The sequence below is a fragment of the Peromyscus leucopus genome, chromosome 4, assembly GCF_004664715.2.
Source record: "Peromyscus leucopus breed LL Stock chromosome 4, UCI_PerLeu_2.1, whole genome shotgun sequence".
NCBI lineage: Eukaryota > Metazoa > Chordata > Mammalia > Rodentia > Cricetidae > Peromyscus > Peromyscus leucopus.
The window spans coordinates 118,574,444-118,593,625 of NC_051066.1; the positions used below are offsets into that span (position 1 = coordinate 118,574,444).

Genomic DNA, 19,182 nt, shown 5'->3' on the forward strand with positions numbered 1-19,182 from the left:
TTTATTTATATAGAGTGATATCCACAGCAATGTATTTACAAATTTACATATATGCACCTACACAGATAAATTGGTGTATGCATATAAACTGCATATTTGTTTAAACATGCATATTTACACACGTGAGAAAGATAGCAATTCACAACAGTAAAAGTGGCCGTCTCTGTCTTTGTAAAATTACGTACACTTCTTAGTCCTTGTAGGTGTTGTATCCACAGCCAGAGTGTATTTGTTGTAACTAATAAAAGAAAATTATTTCACAAGTGATTTACCTTAGAAGAGTCGGTGTTATGGGCCCTAAGGAGAGCCACGGATGTTTAGGGGATAATCAAATTCATGTTAGTATAGTTTGCTTTTAATATGGGGAATATGGACATGACAAAAACTCGATGCTGAATATTAGCAGCAAATTTCAAATTGAAAAAAATAACCACAATTTATTTCTTTAAGATAAATGTCGAAGAAACAAAAGCGTTATTCTTAGAAAAATCTGAGCATCTAAACACCTGCAGAGCATGCAGCTGGACTGCTGTTGCCTTTGTCCCCAAACAGCCCGTTTACACAGAGAGTTTAGGTTTCGCCCCTAGAAATGCTTCATTCCCGACTGATGTCTCCAGACCAATTTTTATGCAAATTAACCAGAGCTGAAGTATTAGCTTGAGCCAAACTTAATTACCAAGGCTTCAAGAAACAACCATGTGATCCATTTCTGAGGAAAAGTGAATGGCTTTGTGGATTATCTGTTCTAATGCCCCTCCCATTAGTATGGGTGATTGAGTTCGCCGTATGAAAAAAGTATATACATAAACTGTGAAAACCTTGATATTCTTTTGTCTCCTCGGCCAGGGGGATTAGGTCAGTGGGCTGTGGGGATTCCACTCCGCTGAATATAAAGACAAACAAAGCTGGCCCCATGGGGCCAGGAAAGCCGGAAGAAATACTGGGCCAAGGGCTTGAGAGCACAGCAGATGCCCCCAACACAGGGGCCGGGTGCAGGGTGCAGTGCAGGAGCTCACACAGGTCTTGTCTTTAGAATGTCAGATCCTGGTGGCCTGTGAGTTGAGCAAACAGGATTCTTCTTGAATTTCAAAGCTAGAGACTTTATGTCACCTTCAATTTTCACACCACATTTCAGGGGGAAAACAAAAGAAAGTATAGGTTTCTATTCAGGAAATTATTGCCAAAATAGACTATGCACTCAGGTGAAACTGGCCAAGAGTAGAGACAAATGGAGAAGGCATGGCGGAGGGGGGGGGGGCTATCCCTCTAAAGCACTGAAATGGCCTTTCAACTTGTCAGTGAGGGTCAAGGCAACCCTGCTGTTCACGGAGAGCCTCTCATCCCCTCTCAAACAGACCCAATGTTCTCAACAGTGCTGAGCTCTATGGAACCCTGATCATCCCAGCATTGGTTGAAACCAATGCAGCACAGCACGGGGACCCTCGGGAGACAGAATGCCTCTGCCCCAGCAACATCCTACTCTCTCCACATCACTGTACAGAGAAGCTCAGACCACACATAATGCCTCAAGGGGTCCAACAAGGACCTGGTGTGAAGAGTGCATTTGGTGGTCGTGTCTCTGTCGGCAGAGATAGAGAACAGGCTCCTCCATTATCAGTGAAGTCTGGTATCCATCAGATAGACTGGTCACTATCAGGACACAGAGGAATCTAGGAGACTGTCTAGCATCACAGTCATTTATCATCCATAAATAATTAAACTGAGGCCCAGAGAAGTTGAGGTTTGCATAAAGCATCTATTTAGCCTTGGTCTAGAAATAAAATTCTTTGAAACAATATGGTCTGTGGAGTGCTGTGGAGCATAAGGTACTGACTGTAAATTGTAGTTTCTAATGACTACACAAACTTTGACAAGTACTATAACAGAGGGCTAGCTAAGTAGACAATTATTGTTGGTGCCTCGTGCTAGGTGCTGGGAAGGAAGATGTGCAACATGCACAGTCAGTCTACTGAGAGAGGAAAACACAGCTACAACTGCATTGAAGTGTGAAAGGAGGGTGATAGACAAACAAAAATTAATCCTGTGAACAAGGTGTTTATATAAAACATAACTCTCACTTCAAGAGATAAATGACAGTTTATTTTTGGAGCCAAATATGAGTGACCATAGCCCAGGAACACAGATATAGCTTACCCCAAATTCAATTCCATTATCCAGCATGGAAGCAGTTTCTTGGAGACCAAAGAAAGTCGTAAATCAAGACACTTTCCAAATAAACTCATGGTTGGAAACATCACAGAGGTGGGTGAGCACAGAGAAGAGAGCTCTCATCTCTAGGCCTCCAATGCTGTTTGATGACATTTGCAGCTTTTGGGTAGGTGAAAGCTAATGGTCAACTAAGTTAACACATTCCAAAGGAGTTTTATCTGTCAGTCACAAGGTGTGAAGTCTGACACAGAGATGGATAGTGAATAGGTAGTTAAGGGGCTAAAGATATCCCAAGAGAGATTGTAATTAGTCTCTGGACCTTCAACATTCCAAACCTCTTCATATCACTGAAGTGGAAGTTCTAATCAGTCAATCAACTTTTGTGGATGCAGTTTCTTTTCAAAACTTTTCCTTCATAAAAGATAAAAAGAAGTAATAGGCCCTGCTTAGGGAGACTGAGACTGTGTGTGTGTGTGTGTGTGTGTGTGTGTGTGTGTGTGTGCCTATGTGTGCATGCATGTATGTATGTATATATGTGTGTGTGTGCATATATATGTGTGTGAGTGTGTGCATATGTGTGTGTGTTTATATATGTATGTGTGTGTTTTTGTGTGTGTATCTGGTGTCTGCATAAACAAATCAGTGGTTTCACTTTGAAAAACAAGAGTTTACTATATAAGAAATTATAAAGAAAGAGCATTTCAGCTGTTTGGAGAGCACACTGAATGGGTTGAAAGGCAAGAAGAAATGTTTAGGCAATGGTGAATGAGCCCATAAAGACCATGGTGAATGCTTTTGATTTAACCAAAAGACAAAATGTAGAAGGGCACTCAAGAAAAAAAAAAAAAAAGAGTTGTGTATGGTTAGATTGTGCTATCTAGAGGACAAGGAATATAGAACTGGGAGGAAATAATTGAGTTTGTCTCAATCCACTCCACACACACATGCACACCCACCCACCCCACATACATATATGCACATATGCCCACACATATGCAACACACACACACACACACACACACACACACACACACACACACACATATTTTAGGCAAATGTTTTTCTTATATATTACTGAAAACATTTTTATATTTTTGCTTTCATAGTTAAGTATTAAATTTTAGAACATGAAAGTTATAGAATATAAAATGCATGTTAGCAAAATGAAATATAAAAGTTAAAGTCTCACCTACCATTCAGTGATAAGCATTATTAACATCTGAGAGGGTGGCCTTCCATAATTTGTAAATATGTAAAATACCACATGTGTTTGCACATAAAAATATTTAAACATATTTTCCTCCTAAAATCTTTTTCAACACACACACACACATTGACTATATAACGCATAATATATAACTGTCCCCTGTAGCTACCATTTCAAATTCCTCTTTACTCACCTCTTAGCTGTTTTGCTTTATTTTCATGCAGCAGTTTGATATCTAAAATGTTGGTTTACCTACTGCTACTGTACCTTCCCTTTATGGCACCCATTCTAAATGGTAGTATTGTCATTATGTCCTTGGGTGTAGAATTTTTTTCTAATTGTCTCAATTTCCTGTTCATTAATCAATCATACTGTGTGTTGCTGAAACAACAAAAACACTTTCTGTACTTTTTGCTTTTCTGAGCATATACTTCCCCAAAGTATATTCACTTAATTCCCTTGTACATGTTTTGGGTTTTCAAGATTTTATTTTTATTACTTTTCAAGTGTGTGTGTGTGTGTGTGTGTGTGTGTGTGTGTGTGTGTGTGTGTGTATAAGTGCATATGCATGAGTGTGAGGGCCTGGAGAGGCCAGCAGAGGGCATTAGATGCCCTGGAGCTGGAGTTACAGGTGGTGCTGAGCTGAGGGTGCTGGAGACTGAGCTCAGATCTTCTGTAGGAGAATTACACACTCCTAACTGCTGAGTCATCTCTCCAGCCTCTATGTTTCAATTTTTCAATCCCTTCTTTATGTGGCTGGGAATAGCTATCCAGGTAGCATGTTTTCTAGAAGAGAAATTGAAAAATAGACTCTTTACTTTCTGTGTGATTCAATTTTTCTTTCCATGCAGCCACTCTGGTGCACCTACCACAAATTTGTCTAGAGGAAGTCTAGAACCAAAACCTGTGGCTCCCTTTTGTAAAGGAAATGAAATTAGTGTCCCCCTTCCTCATTCCTTGAGGCTGATTTTATAAGCCCAATTTTAGAACTTTCCATTCATCCTTAATAAATGTCCCCTTCTCTCACTTTAACAAACGTTTGTGATTTTATCAATCAACATATTGTTTTCCTTTCTGCTTTCTGCCATCTAAAAAACATCTCAAAGTGATTTAAAGATAAAACAGTTGGAACTCTGCTTAATGTCTTCCTGGAAAGACCTTTTTCTGTGTGGGATGCCTGTGCTCTTGCGACTGTAGACATTTTGAGAACAAACACTCATCTGTTTGTGGACACCTGTCCCAATACCTCCCACAGCCAGTGCCACTGGCATTTAACATGACAGAAGGGATAGCTGTTCATGTGGCCGCCAGCTCTCTCCATTATACTCAAAGGTGATAAAGATGAAACTGGCCTGAAGATTTTTTTTATTGCTTACTACACCCTATTAGATAATTGTTTGACCAGTAGTAACAGGACACCATCTAAAGAATGAAGAGAACAAATACAGTTCTTATACATTTCTGCCAGAGGTAAAAAGGGAATAGATTCTTTCATATGATCTTGTAAACCTTAGAAAGTAATCCCCAGTTGCTTAGCAATTTCACTTCTGAGTGATGGTCAAATGACATGAATACATTTTTTTTCCACAAAAGAACACACTGAAATATTTTGGCAGTCTTCTTCAGAATGACTCCCAACTGGAAATTACTCAATTTCATATGGCATCATGTCTTCAGACTGCAGATTAATAAACATCAAATAGGAATGGTATGGTGATATTTTATTTGTACTGAAATGTGATTTTATTTGTATGTTAATGAATAGAGTTTGCCTGGAGATCAGAGGTCATAGCCAGCCATAAGCAGAGTCAGGCGGTTGTGGCACACACCCTTAATCCGATCATATGGCAGGCAGAGTCTCTGTGTGGTCAAAGACACAGCCAAGTGTGGTGACACAAACCTTTTATCCCAGTACCAAACATAGAGACCTGGAGATCTATATAGACAGGCAGTGACGAGGAAGTCATGAGGTTGGGTTTAGAGCCAATGAGAAGGCAGAACAGAAAGGCAATAAAAAGACAAGTCAGACATTAGAAACTCTCTCTGGGGAAGCTACTTCTGGTGGTAAGCTAAAGTTAGTCGTGGCTATTGCTCTGATATCTTTGGCTATTTCCTCTGTATTTGGCTGTGTTTCTTATTTACTAAGACTTTAGAATTTCGTCTACAGAATGGCCAATTGATGCACACAAAAGTTGGACTAATCTCACATATAACAAATACTTGAGAAGTAAGATTTTTTTTTAAGAGCAGGTATTTTTGCTTATGTAAATTCTAGAAGCCAACAAAACTGTTACCTGTGGAAGAAACCACTAGTGCTAGTATCCTTGATCCCAGTGAGGTTAGACATGAAGGTGTGAATTACATGAAGAGTCATCAACTATACAATTATGTCTTACTCTACGCGTGTACATTTTAAAATCCAAAACAAAGATGTTTGCAAGAAAAGCATAAAGAGAAATGGCGTTGTAGTCAATCAGAGCTGGTAATGTAATGAGAAGGCAGAATGACTTTTTCAGTGCTTTCCTCAGACTGGCTCATTGAGCGAAGACAACATCGCTGAGGCGATGTGAAGTGCCTCAGCGAACTCGAACTCAGAGTCAGTAACTTACCAGTGCATGCAAGTCCTGGAGGCCAGTGCTTCCTAAGTGTTAGTATATATGTGTTATAATTGGGATCTTGAAAAAATATGTAGGTTAGAATTCTGTATGAATAGAGTGAAGCCTGAAAGCTTTTGTTTGTTTGTTTTGTTTTATTTTTCGAGACAGGGTTTCTCTGTGTAGCTTTGTGCCTCTCCTGGGTCTCGCTCTATAGACCAGGCTGGCCTTGAACTCACAGAGATTCGCATGCCTCTGCTTCCAGAGTGCTAGGATTAAAGGCATGCGCCACCACCGCCCAGCTAAAGTCTGAAAGCTTTTTAAAAGCTTCTGGATAATCCCATTGCTTGTCAATGAACCATAATTTGGGGTTGAATGGGGAAGCGTGAGATGAATGGATTGTATCCCAGGGAAAAGGTTTTGATCAAATCCACATTTTTTTTTGTTTTGTTTTGTACAGATTTTATTTTTTATTTTTTCATTATTCTTATAATGAAATATAAGAATATGTATATATTCTCACTCTACCACCCACAGATCCCCCCCTCCTTTTTCCTCCCACCCTCCCTCCCAAGCCACCCCACATCTCCACATCCCCCATGGGGAGTCAGCAGAGTCCGCACACTGAGCCTAGGCAGGAATAAGCCCCTCCCCATTGCACCAAAGCTGCACAAGGTGTCAGACCACAGGCACCGGGTTCCCAATGGCCTGCCCATGCACCAAGGATGGATCCTGATCCCCCTGTCTGGGTGCCCCCCCAAACAGTTTGAGCCAAACAACCATTTTCTGACCAGCCACACTAGTGGAAGTCCATGAAGTGGCTGTGTGGAGCTCGCATGAAACTGGACTAGGCCCTTTGGATATTGAAGACGGTTGTTTGGCAAATCCACATTTTAAAGGTCCTCTTTGCTAGCAATTTAAAACTTAGACAACACGGTGGGGTGGGGGGAATGAAAGTTCCAACCTTATGTATCTGAGACAGAAAAAAGGAAGGGGGATGGAAAACGAGGAAAGAAAAACATTTTACAGAGCCATCAATACCCAGGGAGGACATTACTGAGCTTTGGGAATGACGGAACAAAGATATCCAAGACAGCTTGAGGGTTCTAGCTTCAGCCAACACATAGGTAAATAAATGTTAATGTTCATTATTTTATCAGGCCTTTTGATCAAAAATGAGCTTAGGAGGAATGGATTGTTGTTGAGCAAAACTGGTTTTTGTTTTGTTTCTGATTTGTGTTTTGCTTGGAGGTTATACTGGCAGAGAAGGAACTTAGAGGAAGAAGTAGGGTGGATGGTCTCAGAATAAACACATCAAAGTAGAAAACGTAGGATGAAGGGTTATCTAAGTCAGCATTGCCGCAGTAGCAAATAAGCCCCTAAACCTCAGAGGCTTTCAGTAAGATTTGTGTTCAGGCCTGCCTCTGCTTGCCTCTGCTCTGGATCAAGAGCACATTATGCTCAGTACAGGGAACTGCAAGAAACCACTTGCAGTGGATCTTAAACTTTTGCAAAGATTCATGCAATGTTTGTTCTCCAGCATTTCTAAACCGACACAAAAAAACAGCCTGATACAAGCGGACTGCCCCACCACAGGTCATATTTTCATAAACAGGAATATAGTCCTTTCACAGGGAGAAAAAGGGACAAGGTAAAAGAATAATGTTGCCCCTCCCCTGCCCAGGGATGTACCAATGCAAACATTTCTAGCTCCCGTGTGTGTCCCTTTTGTGCTTACAACCAGTCCAAGGTCTAAATTTATTTATATTTTCATTTTAATTTAACATTCTCAGCATAAAATCTTTCATTATCATGAGGCAAAAATGGACAGATTTTAATTTCCTGTCTTAGTGAGTATTTAAATGTTCAAAAGCCTACAGGGAGAGGTGAGGGGACGTGGGAGAAAAGCCAACAGCCTTCTTCTGATCTTTTCTACATTCAGCCAGTATCTAAGGAGGTTACTGAGCCATTATGCCATCCCACTCCTTAATCACCTTCCCATATCCTGTTGATGAAGGAGTGAAGAACTGGTCTGTTTCCATTTGGAGGGGTGATCCTAAATATTTGAGATTGCTGTATCTTAAAAGATACCTAATGTAATCCATGTAGTCCAAAAATGATCTTAAAATTTCAAACCTTCCAGAATGTTATCTGTCAATGTCCAATAGATTAATAAACTGAATACTAATTGTGTCAAGAAAAGAATAAGGTTTGTTTGTTTGTTTGCCCAAATTATCTGGATATCCCACATGAAATAATTGACATAAATTTAATTACTTGAAAACTGTTATCGGTGCCTTCCATTTCCATTTTAAAACATTCTTTGTATAGGACTAAAAGATGGCCTCTGAAGAATTTGCTTTTCAGACCTGGGATAAAGCTATGGACATACATATCATATTTCTTTCTTTTTCAATCACTGTTCTCACAGGACAAGAGAATGACTCAACCAAGAGTGAAGTAAAAATTGAGACAGAGTCCCCAAGCTCATCTATGGAGACAGAAGGTACTGAAGCCAGAATATATTGATATAAGTGTCAGCAAGAATGAGATGAAATTGTGAACCATGACTTCTCCAAAAAGAGTATGTGTGCGTGTGTGCGTGTGTGTGTGTGTGTGTGTGTGTGTGTGTGTGTGTGAGAGAGAGAGAGAGAGAGAGAGAGAGAGAGAGAGAGATATGGGTGAGAGTCTGTGAATGTGTGGGAGTGTATGTGAATCTCTGTGTGTGAGTACATGTATGTGAGTGTATGTGTGAGTATGTGAACTCTGTGTGTGTACATGAGCTCTGTGTGTGTGCGCGCACACACTGGTGGATGGAGAGCCAGCATCTAGCTTTGTATAAGTCTTGATCTTGGAAGGTCACAGAGAGACTTTCTGCTCTGTAGCCACTGTGTTTTCACAATAATTCCAACTTAAACATCCTTGAGTCTTTTGTCTCTTTACATTTAGAGCTTTCATCAAACCATGAAGATGCCACAGTTGTGGAGCAACCAGAGGTGATTCCCCTGACAGATGACCAAGAGGAGCAGGAAGGTGGAGAAGGTAGGATCCTCTTAAATTAACCCATCACAAATAGAGAGGTTTTTGTGGACGCCTTCTCACAAGCCAACTACCAAAGCTGTCTTTCACAGCTGCAGCCAGAAAAGGGAGAAACAAACTCATCTGTAACCTTGAACCTGTTTTTGAAACTAGAGTCAAATCCAGAAGTAACCAAAGGTATTACTGACAGCACTTTTCTCCATCCAAATAGAATGACAATGTACTTGCTATTCATTTAGATTTTGTTTAAAAATTTAAATCTCTAGCACTGAGAAAGTCTGTAAGAAATCAAAATCATGAGATAGAGAAATGGAGTCCTAGGAAAAATGAACAAATAGGTAAAAGCTTTCGCACTGATTTCATCCTGCCTTCCTTTGCATGGTGATGATTAAAGAAACACGTAAAAGTGCTTATCCTCTGAAGCTGCTAAATTGCAAACCTTGTCTGCTAATCTTAGAATATAACATTGAATCCTAGTTAAGAAGTAAACTAGGTCATAATGATTTTTGCCATAATAAATGGTAGAAATAATTTATAAATAATAAAATATTGGTCAAAAGAAGGTTGTATTAAAGAAAAAATTTATTAAAATATCAGAGTAACTTAGCATTTACAGAAGAATCGGAAGACTCCAATTCTTAAAAATCTCTTTAAGAGGTTCATGAAATAATTTATTACAACATCTCATAAGTCATAGTGCTTTTAAATAAGTAGATATTTGCAATAGCAGTCACAGCATCATCACTTGGTGGACCTTGTTTGTGGAACACTGATCAATTTTCCTTCCAAATTAAAGCACAGACATGATCTCAATTGTAAAATCAGGTCAATTGCAAATACAGCTTTCAAGTTATGAACACCTCTTGGCAGGAGCATTGATGTCATTTAATTGCTGAGCTACAGGAGTGATTTTGACACTTAAAATCCACTCTATTATCTCACCACATTCTTCCTCTGTGTCTTTGCTTTGTTCTTCTCAATTTGGAATCAGGGTTCAGCCTCATGACACAGTGCTTGTGGCAAGTCAAATGAATGGCATGCCTTGAGTAGTTTATCTAATAGTGAAAAGAGAAAAATCAATGCAACCTTCACTCAGATTCAGATGTATAATATGGTAGAAAGCTAGGTATATGAACTTCCCAACCTTTTGATTCTACCACTAAAACAAAACAGACACAATGCATGCCCATTTGCTTAATGTTTCTGTTGAGGACATTATTTGTTCTCATACAGTACCTGAAAATGCAAATGGATTAAAGAACCTCAAACAACTTGTACATTCTCTTCTTTGTAATTTGACCTATAGCAGAATCCAACCTTCACCACAAAGCTCCTACTATGAGCCTTTTCTGTAATGATCAGAAAGTTAGGGGTTCACTTTCCTCTCTTATTTGTAGGTAGCCAACCCTCTTCTGTCAATGTTGGAACAATATGTGGGAAGTCAAAGGCAAATCATATTCTACATTTGCAGCAACTTTCTTTGAGTCTTTACATTAAAAGAGCAGCACCTGTGGGCTTGAATTAACCATCTTTTCCCTTCCTGTCTATCACAGATATTTATATGCCATACTGGACATTCTAGAGTTTAAATTGAAAATACTTTTTTTTTTAAAAGATTTTATTTTATTTTTTTATTATGTATACAGCATATACGGCAGTAGGCCAGAAGAGGGCACCAGATCTCATTACAGATGGTTGTGAGCCACCATGTGGTTGCTGGGAATTGAACTCAGGTCCTCTGGAAGAGCAGTCAGTGCTCTTAACCTCTGAGCCATCTCTCCAGCCCTGAAAATACTTTTAATGTATTACCTCTGTTATCTTATTCTTTGTATCAGCAGAAAAGTGGAAGGCTATTCTGTTACATATAAGAAAAGTGCTTATGTTGTACTTATGTTGCTAATAATAATACAGACTGGGTAAACAATAAGGAAAAGGCTCATTTAGGCTCATATTTCTGAAGATATAAGGTCAAAGGCCTGTATCTGGCAATGGTCTTCTAGCTGGCAATATCCTGAGACAATACAGGCATAACATGGAGACACAGGGATTATATGTGCATTTTGTGTATGCATGTATGTGTGAGTTTGTACATATGGCTATGTGTGTATAAGTGTTCACATGCTCATATATGCATGCCTACTCTCTCCCTTTTTTCATAAAGTCATTAGGATTCAATTTCAGAAGATTCAGCCTAATGACCTTGACCCACTTCTAAAAAACACAATCAGATTATATTTCCATCTATTTAAATCCCAACAATGGGGATTGAATTTCAACATGTGGCACCTTAGGAAACACCCAAACCATAGTAGCACCCAAAAGAAAGGAAGATCAAGTGAACTAGTTTACTAGTAAAACTAGTAAATCCTGCTGAGGCACTTCCACATCAATGACAACTGGATGACACTGACAAGTTATTTAACTTATCTGCATCAGCGTCCTCATCTTTATGACAGTGATGGCCAAAGTAGCTGACCCACCATTTACAATGAACATATAACCGATAGCACGTGTCAAACAATTGCAGAAAGACATGGCACATAAAGTATTTAATGTTTAGCCCAATTTGACAAATTGATGATAAAGTCGAGAGACTCCATAAGGAAGTTCTCCAAGGCCATCCATTGTTTCCATACTGTTGGAATCCATGAAAGTTTCACATGTACTACTACCTTCAGCAACAAATAATCACTCACATTTGATTAACAAAACCATACTATAAAGGTAGTAGAATATGGCTGTAGACTGTTTACCTGATGATTTATTTTGTCCTATGGAAATGCAACTATTAATGGATGATAGAGTACAAGAGTTCTCTCACTATAAACTGGCTTTTCTTTGTTAGGATCTCAATCTTGTGTCTCAGAAATAAGAATAAAACCATGATTGCTAGTTTTTTGTTTTGTTTTGTTTTTTAAAGCAAGATACAATTGAACTATTGGTAGTTCCCCTAAGGAGGTCAGTGAGTAAATTCAAGGTGTTTGCATTTATATTGCTTCCTTTAGATTCAAATAGTTATTAAGAAGTCTGGTGTGAAAATATTTTAAGACTCTATCTCCATCTTTTGTGCAAATTATTGAAGATATCTCTTAGGGAGAGATATGCATATATAATAAGAATTAAATATGAACAAAACAAATTAATGCCCTATACTACTTGTAGAAAATGATCTTTGTAGTTTAGAAAACATTCTCTTTTAAAATAAGAATCTTTCTACTGAGGCAGACAGTGGTTCCTTTAAGAAACACATTTCTATACCAGGAAAAAAAATGTGCAACATCTTTCATTCACTTTGCAGTATTTTATAGGATTAGAAAATGTAGATAATCTTCAGGACGCATCTTCTATGGCTCCCAGGTGTATGAGCACAGATGTTGCAACATTAAGTTTTGAAGTAAGCTCTACCAAAATATGGATTTTTAAAAGAAAGAAAATATTCAGCAGACGTTCATGCTGATAAAATTACACAATAGCACAATGGACATCTCCCTGGGAGACCTGAACGACAAAATTTTCAACAGGCAGAAAGTGAGGTTTCACATATGGTGGCTCTCCTCATACAGCCATATCGCCTCCTCCTAAATGAGGCCAGGTTTATGCTTTCCCAGCAGGATCTGCAATGCATTAAAAATTTAGAAAAATAACATCCTTTAGGTTAATAACTAAATAGAGGGCAGATATAGGAGATGCTTGCTAAAATGGATCTCATATTTGTATAAAATTTCATAAGAATTTTACTCCTCATCAAATTTAGAAGTTTTTGTCATAAAATTTCAGTGATAACCAACATTGTATCATTATTAAAGCCAAAATTTTCTATTTGTATTTAGTATACATGTTAGACGCTTTGTTCAAGGTTTACCCAGAGTGCAGACATTTGCTCTCAATTATTTTTCTTAGAACAATTAATCAGTACAATGTGAAACAGCTACACTTTAACTGTTTATTTAAGGTAGACCAGAATTGTTTGGGAACTTCAAGTGTACTATATCCTTAGGACTTCTTGGAAAAAGATGCATATGGACAGAAATACAGGTAAAATGCTGAGTTCGAGCCTGTCATGAGCATGAATTTTTTGTTTTAATGTTCATACTTTTCAAATGGCCAATAGAACCATGAAGCACATGCAGGAGCTGTGCCATGTGTCCCGACTGCGTGATTGCTGGCAAATCTTTTAACATCCAAGCATCGTCATTTCTGAGGTAGTAATCAGAGACATGGACTCAATAATAAAATTGTAAGGTGTCAATTTATATAATTTTCAGAGAAGGCCAACTCTGAAGGACATATTCTTGATGGAAAATGTCTGATAACATTGGAAGTGATCGTCAACCATACACTTAACACCGAAATATTGTGATTTCTCTAGTTTTACTTATTTCAGTCTCTTGGTAAAAAATGCAGATGCTCGGGCTGGAGAGATGGCTCAGAGATTAAGAGCACTGGCTGCTCTTCCAAAGGTCCTGAGTTCAATTCCCAGCAACCACATGGTGGTTTACAACCATCTGTAATGAGATCTAGTGCCCTCTTCTGGCTTGCCGGCATACATGCAGACAGAACACTGTATACATAATAAATAAATCTTTTAAAAAAAAATGCAGATGCTCCTTGGCCATTCACAAAGGTGGCCAGAATATTCATATTTTACATTAGGACCCGTTAAGAACTGGATATCTAACTTTCCTAAAAAGTTACATAAGTGAAGAGGTATGCCATTCTGATCAACTTCAGTTTACACAAATGGCCAGAACCACCCTTTTCATCATCATCCTTATTTTAATATGCATGGGAACATTCTTCCTGGCAGCTCCTCTAGCCACTGTTTCATATTTCAGTAAATATAGAGTAAGCCAAGCACTTATTCTTCTGCTGCTTACTAGCCTGCCTTATTAGAGGTTTATCTTGTCTGTAGGGCACCAGTTTTCCACTATTGGTGTTTTCTGTTATTGATGGAATCCCCACAGGGTGACCATACTGTTTTGTCTTTTCTTGGAAAGTACTACCTGGACCAGCAATGGAGCCTCAAGTCAGATCACTAACACCAGGGCTTCCATAGCTAGCCTGTGCTGTGCTAATGATAACCAAGGTAGTCATATTATCTTCTGACTTGTGAAAAACATTACATAAAATTGAATAATAAATCCTGCTCAGAACTGGCCTGGGTTTCTGTCACTATGCTGCATCTTGCATCTTGGAAAATAGACTAACTTGCTGGAACTTCCCATGTCAGAGCTCTTGTGTTTCTTCTTTTCAAATGAACTCAGCTGAGCAATGCTGTGTGCTTCTCAGTGTCCTGGGGGCAGCTTCATTCCAGTGACTTCCTTCTGTTACTTCATCTCTCTCTACTCTCACTTTCCAGCCAGAAATGTTCTACTCAAATTTGTTTTAAGATCAATTTTAAATGAAAAAGTGCTGGTTGCTGTTTGGGCTTTATGTAAATCCTAAAGTGTTTTATGGAATTCCTTGTATGTGTTAAATAAATTAAACATAAAATTATGTTTTAACCTAAGTTCTAACTTAATATTATTTTAAGGTTAGTTTTAGAATGTTAAACTATTTTATGTTTCACATCCAAATAAAACTAGGAAGTCTATTCATGCTCAATAATAACATTGATATACATATGTATGTATATGTGCGTGTGCGTATGTGGTGTGGGTATATTTGTATAAGCATAGAATCTGTCCAAACTTTCTAGTTAGCTGTGATTGCCTTGTCTTTTTTTTTTTTTTTTTTCCTGAGGCAGGGTTTCTCTGTGTAGTTTCGGTGCCTGTCCTGGATCTCACTCTGTAGACCAGGCTGGCCTTGAACTCACAGAGATCCCCCTGGCTCTGCCTTCCGAGTACTGGGATTAAAGGCATGTGCCACCACCGCCCGGCATTGCCTTGTCTTTTAAGATAAAAATACTTTTATATGTTACAAGAATTTGATGACCCCTTTCTGTGTCCCTGAGACTTCTTCAGAGTGAGACTGTCTTCTAATCACAGGTTCCAAGCATCCGACTCTCCCACTTTCTCACTTGAGCTTTATCTTTGTCTTTCTCAGTGTACCCAGTGATCACTGGGCCTCCCAGGCAGACACTCCACACTTGGGTATCACTCATTCCCTGAAGAACCACACTCTCAAGAGATGTATGTAAGCCTAACTGAGTGTTAGCATCAGACTTGCAATTGATTACTAGCTCATCCCTATCTGAAGACTCCTCTAAGAACTCTCCAGCATCCAGACACATCCTGCATCTTCTTTGTCTTGTTTTATTTCCTCCCCTGTACCTGTCACCGTATTTCATTTACAGTTGAACTTGTTTCATGTCTAGGTTAGTCTGGCGCTGGCCCGAGGCATGCAATTCTACAACTGTGTGACTCATTGAAGTCATTTTCAAAATCAAAAAGATCTGTCTGTCCCTAAGTAGAATTTCAACTCTAAATGTTAGGCTTGTTCCTTTCTGAAATATTAGAGTTCTGAAACTTTGTATATAAAGTACCTGAATTCTTGTCACAAGTAATGAAAAGATTAACTTTTATTTGCATCTAAATCTAATATCTTATGGTATATATTATCCTTAAATATTCCATAAAAATAACTTTCTCTAAAGACAGCAAGTATAAATTATTAACTTTTGGTGACACCATGTTTAGATTACTCTCCAAGATGTTTTATAAGGCTGAATTGCAATTTTCAGAAAGATAAAACCATGACCATCACACAAAATTAAATGCCTGCAAAGGATTTTATTTAAATCATCGGTTTTAATAAAGGAAGCAGTGCCATACTAAAATCATATCAAGAGAGTACTTGAAGTATATACATATATATACAATAGTTATAACCTGTGTAATGAAATACAGGTAAATGGATAGGAGTATGGATTCTGGTTATATGCACAGGACATTTTGGATCATGAATTCTGAACATCTCTGTACAAACAGAACTCAGGAGCACTGAAGTTTTCAGAGTGGTTAATGTCAAAAAGGACAAAAAAATGACATCTTCTTTCACCATGGACATATCATTGCCATTGTGATAAAAATTTTATTTTTATTGTTATATTTTCTATACATTAACTTCTTTTGTAGATACATAAAATAGTTGATTAAAGAGAAAGTCTGATAATCCTAACACATGAGTCTAACATTATATTATCCCATGTAGAATACTAGGGAACAGCTGAGCATCCCACTGAAATGACACCAGGAATGTGTCTCTCTGCACCACAGTAAAATCTTAGGCATTGTTTTTTCTTTACAGTATACTGAATGTAAAATTAACATTGCCATTTTAATCCTTTAATTCACCTCAATGAATTCATGCTTGTTAACTATTTGACATGTAAACCAACCAGGATAGAAAACTGAGGTAGTGTTATTATATGTTATAGTAGGAAAGGACAATAGCTTCCAGAGGCTTCAGGGGTTACAACTTCCTTGCTATTATTTTGAACCAAGAACAGCTTTTCTCCATATACTATACCTTATATGTCCACTGTATAGTCTGCTACACTGTGCATACATTATATACAATATATACAGTAAGTATATATATTCTTCTAAGAGGCCTAGGATATAAGATGTGTTATTATGCAAAAATTAAATATCACTAATTATTGTAAGGTACAATAATTTCTTATTATTTAGGGCTTTTATTGTATATTTACTGAAAATATTCTTCTAGACCAAACAAGACATGGACGTTTGCTACATTTTGTTTGGGAATGTGTTAAGAAATTTTTAAGTTAAATAATGTAAGGCTTAATCTTCATCAGATTAGAGTCCTTTGAGTTACTTGAAACCAAACAACAGTATCTATTTGTGTAGCTAGAGTTTTCCTGCCTTGGCCACAATCATGACAAATCTTTGTCACTCGCCAGTCCCACAGCCGCTCAGACCCAACCAAGTAAACACAGAGACTTATATTGCATACAAACTGTATGGCCGTGGCAGGCTTCTTGCTAACTGTTTTTATATCTTAAATTAACCCATTTTTATAAATCTATACCTTGCCACATGGCTGGTGGCTTACCAGCATCTTTACATGCTGCTTGTCCTGGCGGTGGCTGCAGTGTCTCTCTCTCTCCTTCTTCCTGTTTTCCCAATTCTCCTCTCTCCTTGTCCCGCCTACACTTCCTGTCTGGTCACTGGCCATCAGTGTTTTATTTATATAGAATGATATCCACAGCACTTCCCCTTTTCTTCTTTTTTTAAAAAGGAAGGTTTTAACTTTAACATGGTAAAATTACATATAACTAAACAATTATCAAGCAAGAATTACAGTTACAATATTAAAGAAGATGTCCTATCTATCTTATATTTGTGAGTTTAAGGTTTTATATCTAACTTATCTTTTATCATAATTGAGGAAATTACAACTATCTAGTCTTCAACCACATCAAAGACCTGAGAAGGAACATAATGGTACCTGAGAAATGGTAGATGGATGCAAGCAACTTTTGGGAATCTTGTAAGAGTAGACCAAGACAGCATCAGCCTGGATAGTCACCTAATGTTTCTCAGCATTGTTGGTGCATTCAAATTGGCTACAGGCCTAGAGTATCTGACAGACCATTTTCAGAAGCAGGAATTCTGAGAGACCATCTTACCCTGTCTTGGCAGAGTACAGTGGTCACTTTCCTTGTGTCCCGCTTGTCCAGAAAGGACAGCATTGCATTTGTACTGTCAGCCATCAAGGCAAGGGCAGTTCTTTGCCCAGTAGGCCATTTTGTGCCAAAAAGACAAACTTCCAAATGGAAATGTCTTAGAAGCCCAACATTCTCTCCGGATCAAATTGGTGCAGCCAGGAGCAATTGTGGCTCACGTCAACAGAATTCTAAGTTATTTAAATGCCATATTCTCTAGGTCTATGAAGTGTTTGAAGATTACCTATCTATCTGAAATATATCTATGTATATTTAGAAGACTTAACTAACATGGCTACAAATATGATTATCATAGATGACTAATTATTAATCTATTTTTTAATTATCCATTACAATTTTAAATGAGTTACATAAACATAATACCTCAAACAAGAATAGAAATATATATATACAGTATAACAAAATTAACTTCAAGTTTGTATCAATAAACTAAAATTTATACCAATGTAAAACATTTTAAACAAGTTGTTCTTTAAAATAGGTTCATTAATCTACCCTTTTATCTTATCATCTCCATATCCTCCTATATATCTATATCATATCCCCTTTTCTTTTTTAGAAAGAGATCACATTTATAATCAACCTGTTTTAAATAAAAATATTGTTTTTCTCTGTCCCACACCAGAGGGCTCTTCTGATTTGGGACACAAAAATCTCTTAACCATTTTTTTTAAAGCAATATGTCTGAGTTTAGAGGGGGAGTGAGCCAATTCCACCTCTAAAGCCAGCTTGGTATATTTGGGAATTTGGGCATAGCATCTCTTACTACTTCCTGCTGGAGGGGGGGCGCTGTATCTTATGGGGACACAAAGAAAATTTTAGGCCTATGGGATAGTCCTTGAGGCTGTATTGTGGGAGCCAGTTGCCTTGAAACCATTCTGGATGTTGGATCATCTGGGCCATGGTGTCATCGGAGATCTTTCAGGGGGGTCTTGGCTGGTCAAACCTGACATATCTTAATCTGGAACAAATCCATAACCTCTGGCTTTCTGTGGAAACAAAAGTAGAACCTCTTTTCCAAAGTAACATATCCTTATATCCAAATTTTGAAGTCAAGTTACCTTTAAAATTTACATTTTGGCATAAGTGAACAGCTTTTACAATCAAATGTTTTTCTTTAGTTACAAATATCAAAGACAACATAATCCAGATTTTATGTGTGATAGCCATCTTTACGTGGCTTATTACCTTCAATGTTTTTTTAAACACTTTATTTTTAGATACTATTTGTTTATATAACGGTATATATTTTTTTCTTTTAAGCCTACGTACATTTTTACATGCATTATAAACTATTTCATCTGAATCAGTCTTATTGCGAATTTATTGATTTAAACTGTAGCCTTTTAAGCCTGAAAGGGCGCTGTGGCTGCTGGCTCCACCCACTTCAGCTTCCCAACATGGCGGTGGTACGTTTTCCGCCAGCTCTGGGAGCCATCAATTCTCAGAAATAGTGGGTCTATGCTTCTTATCAAAGCAGGGTGTAGCCCAGAAACCTCTTTTTAAAAAAAAAAAAAAAT

The 19,182-nt window shown here is 37.9% G+C and overlaps 1 protein-coding gene across 1 annotated transcript in view; it reads left to right on the forward strand.

Annotated features, from left to right (window-relative positions):
• The window catches only part of Macrod2 (mono-ADP ribosylhydrolase 2), a 1,962,999-nt gene that overhangs the window by 1,867,072 nt on the left and 76,745 nt on the right, over positions 1-19,182 (forward strand). The window contains exons 15-16 of the mRNA XM_028884439.2: positions 8,402-8,476; positions 8,920-9,012. Coding sequence (XP_028740272.1) covers positions 8,402-8,476; positions 8,920-9,012 — 168 coding nt within the window. The remainder of the gene's footprint in view (positions 1-8,401; positions 8,477-8,919; positions 9,013-19,182) is intronic.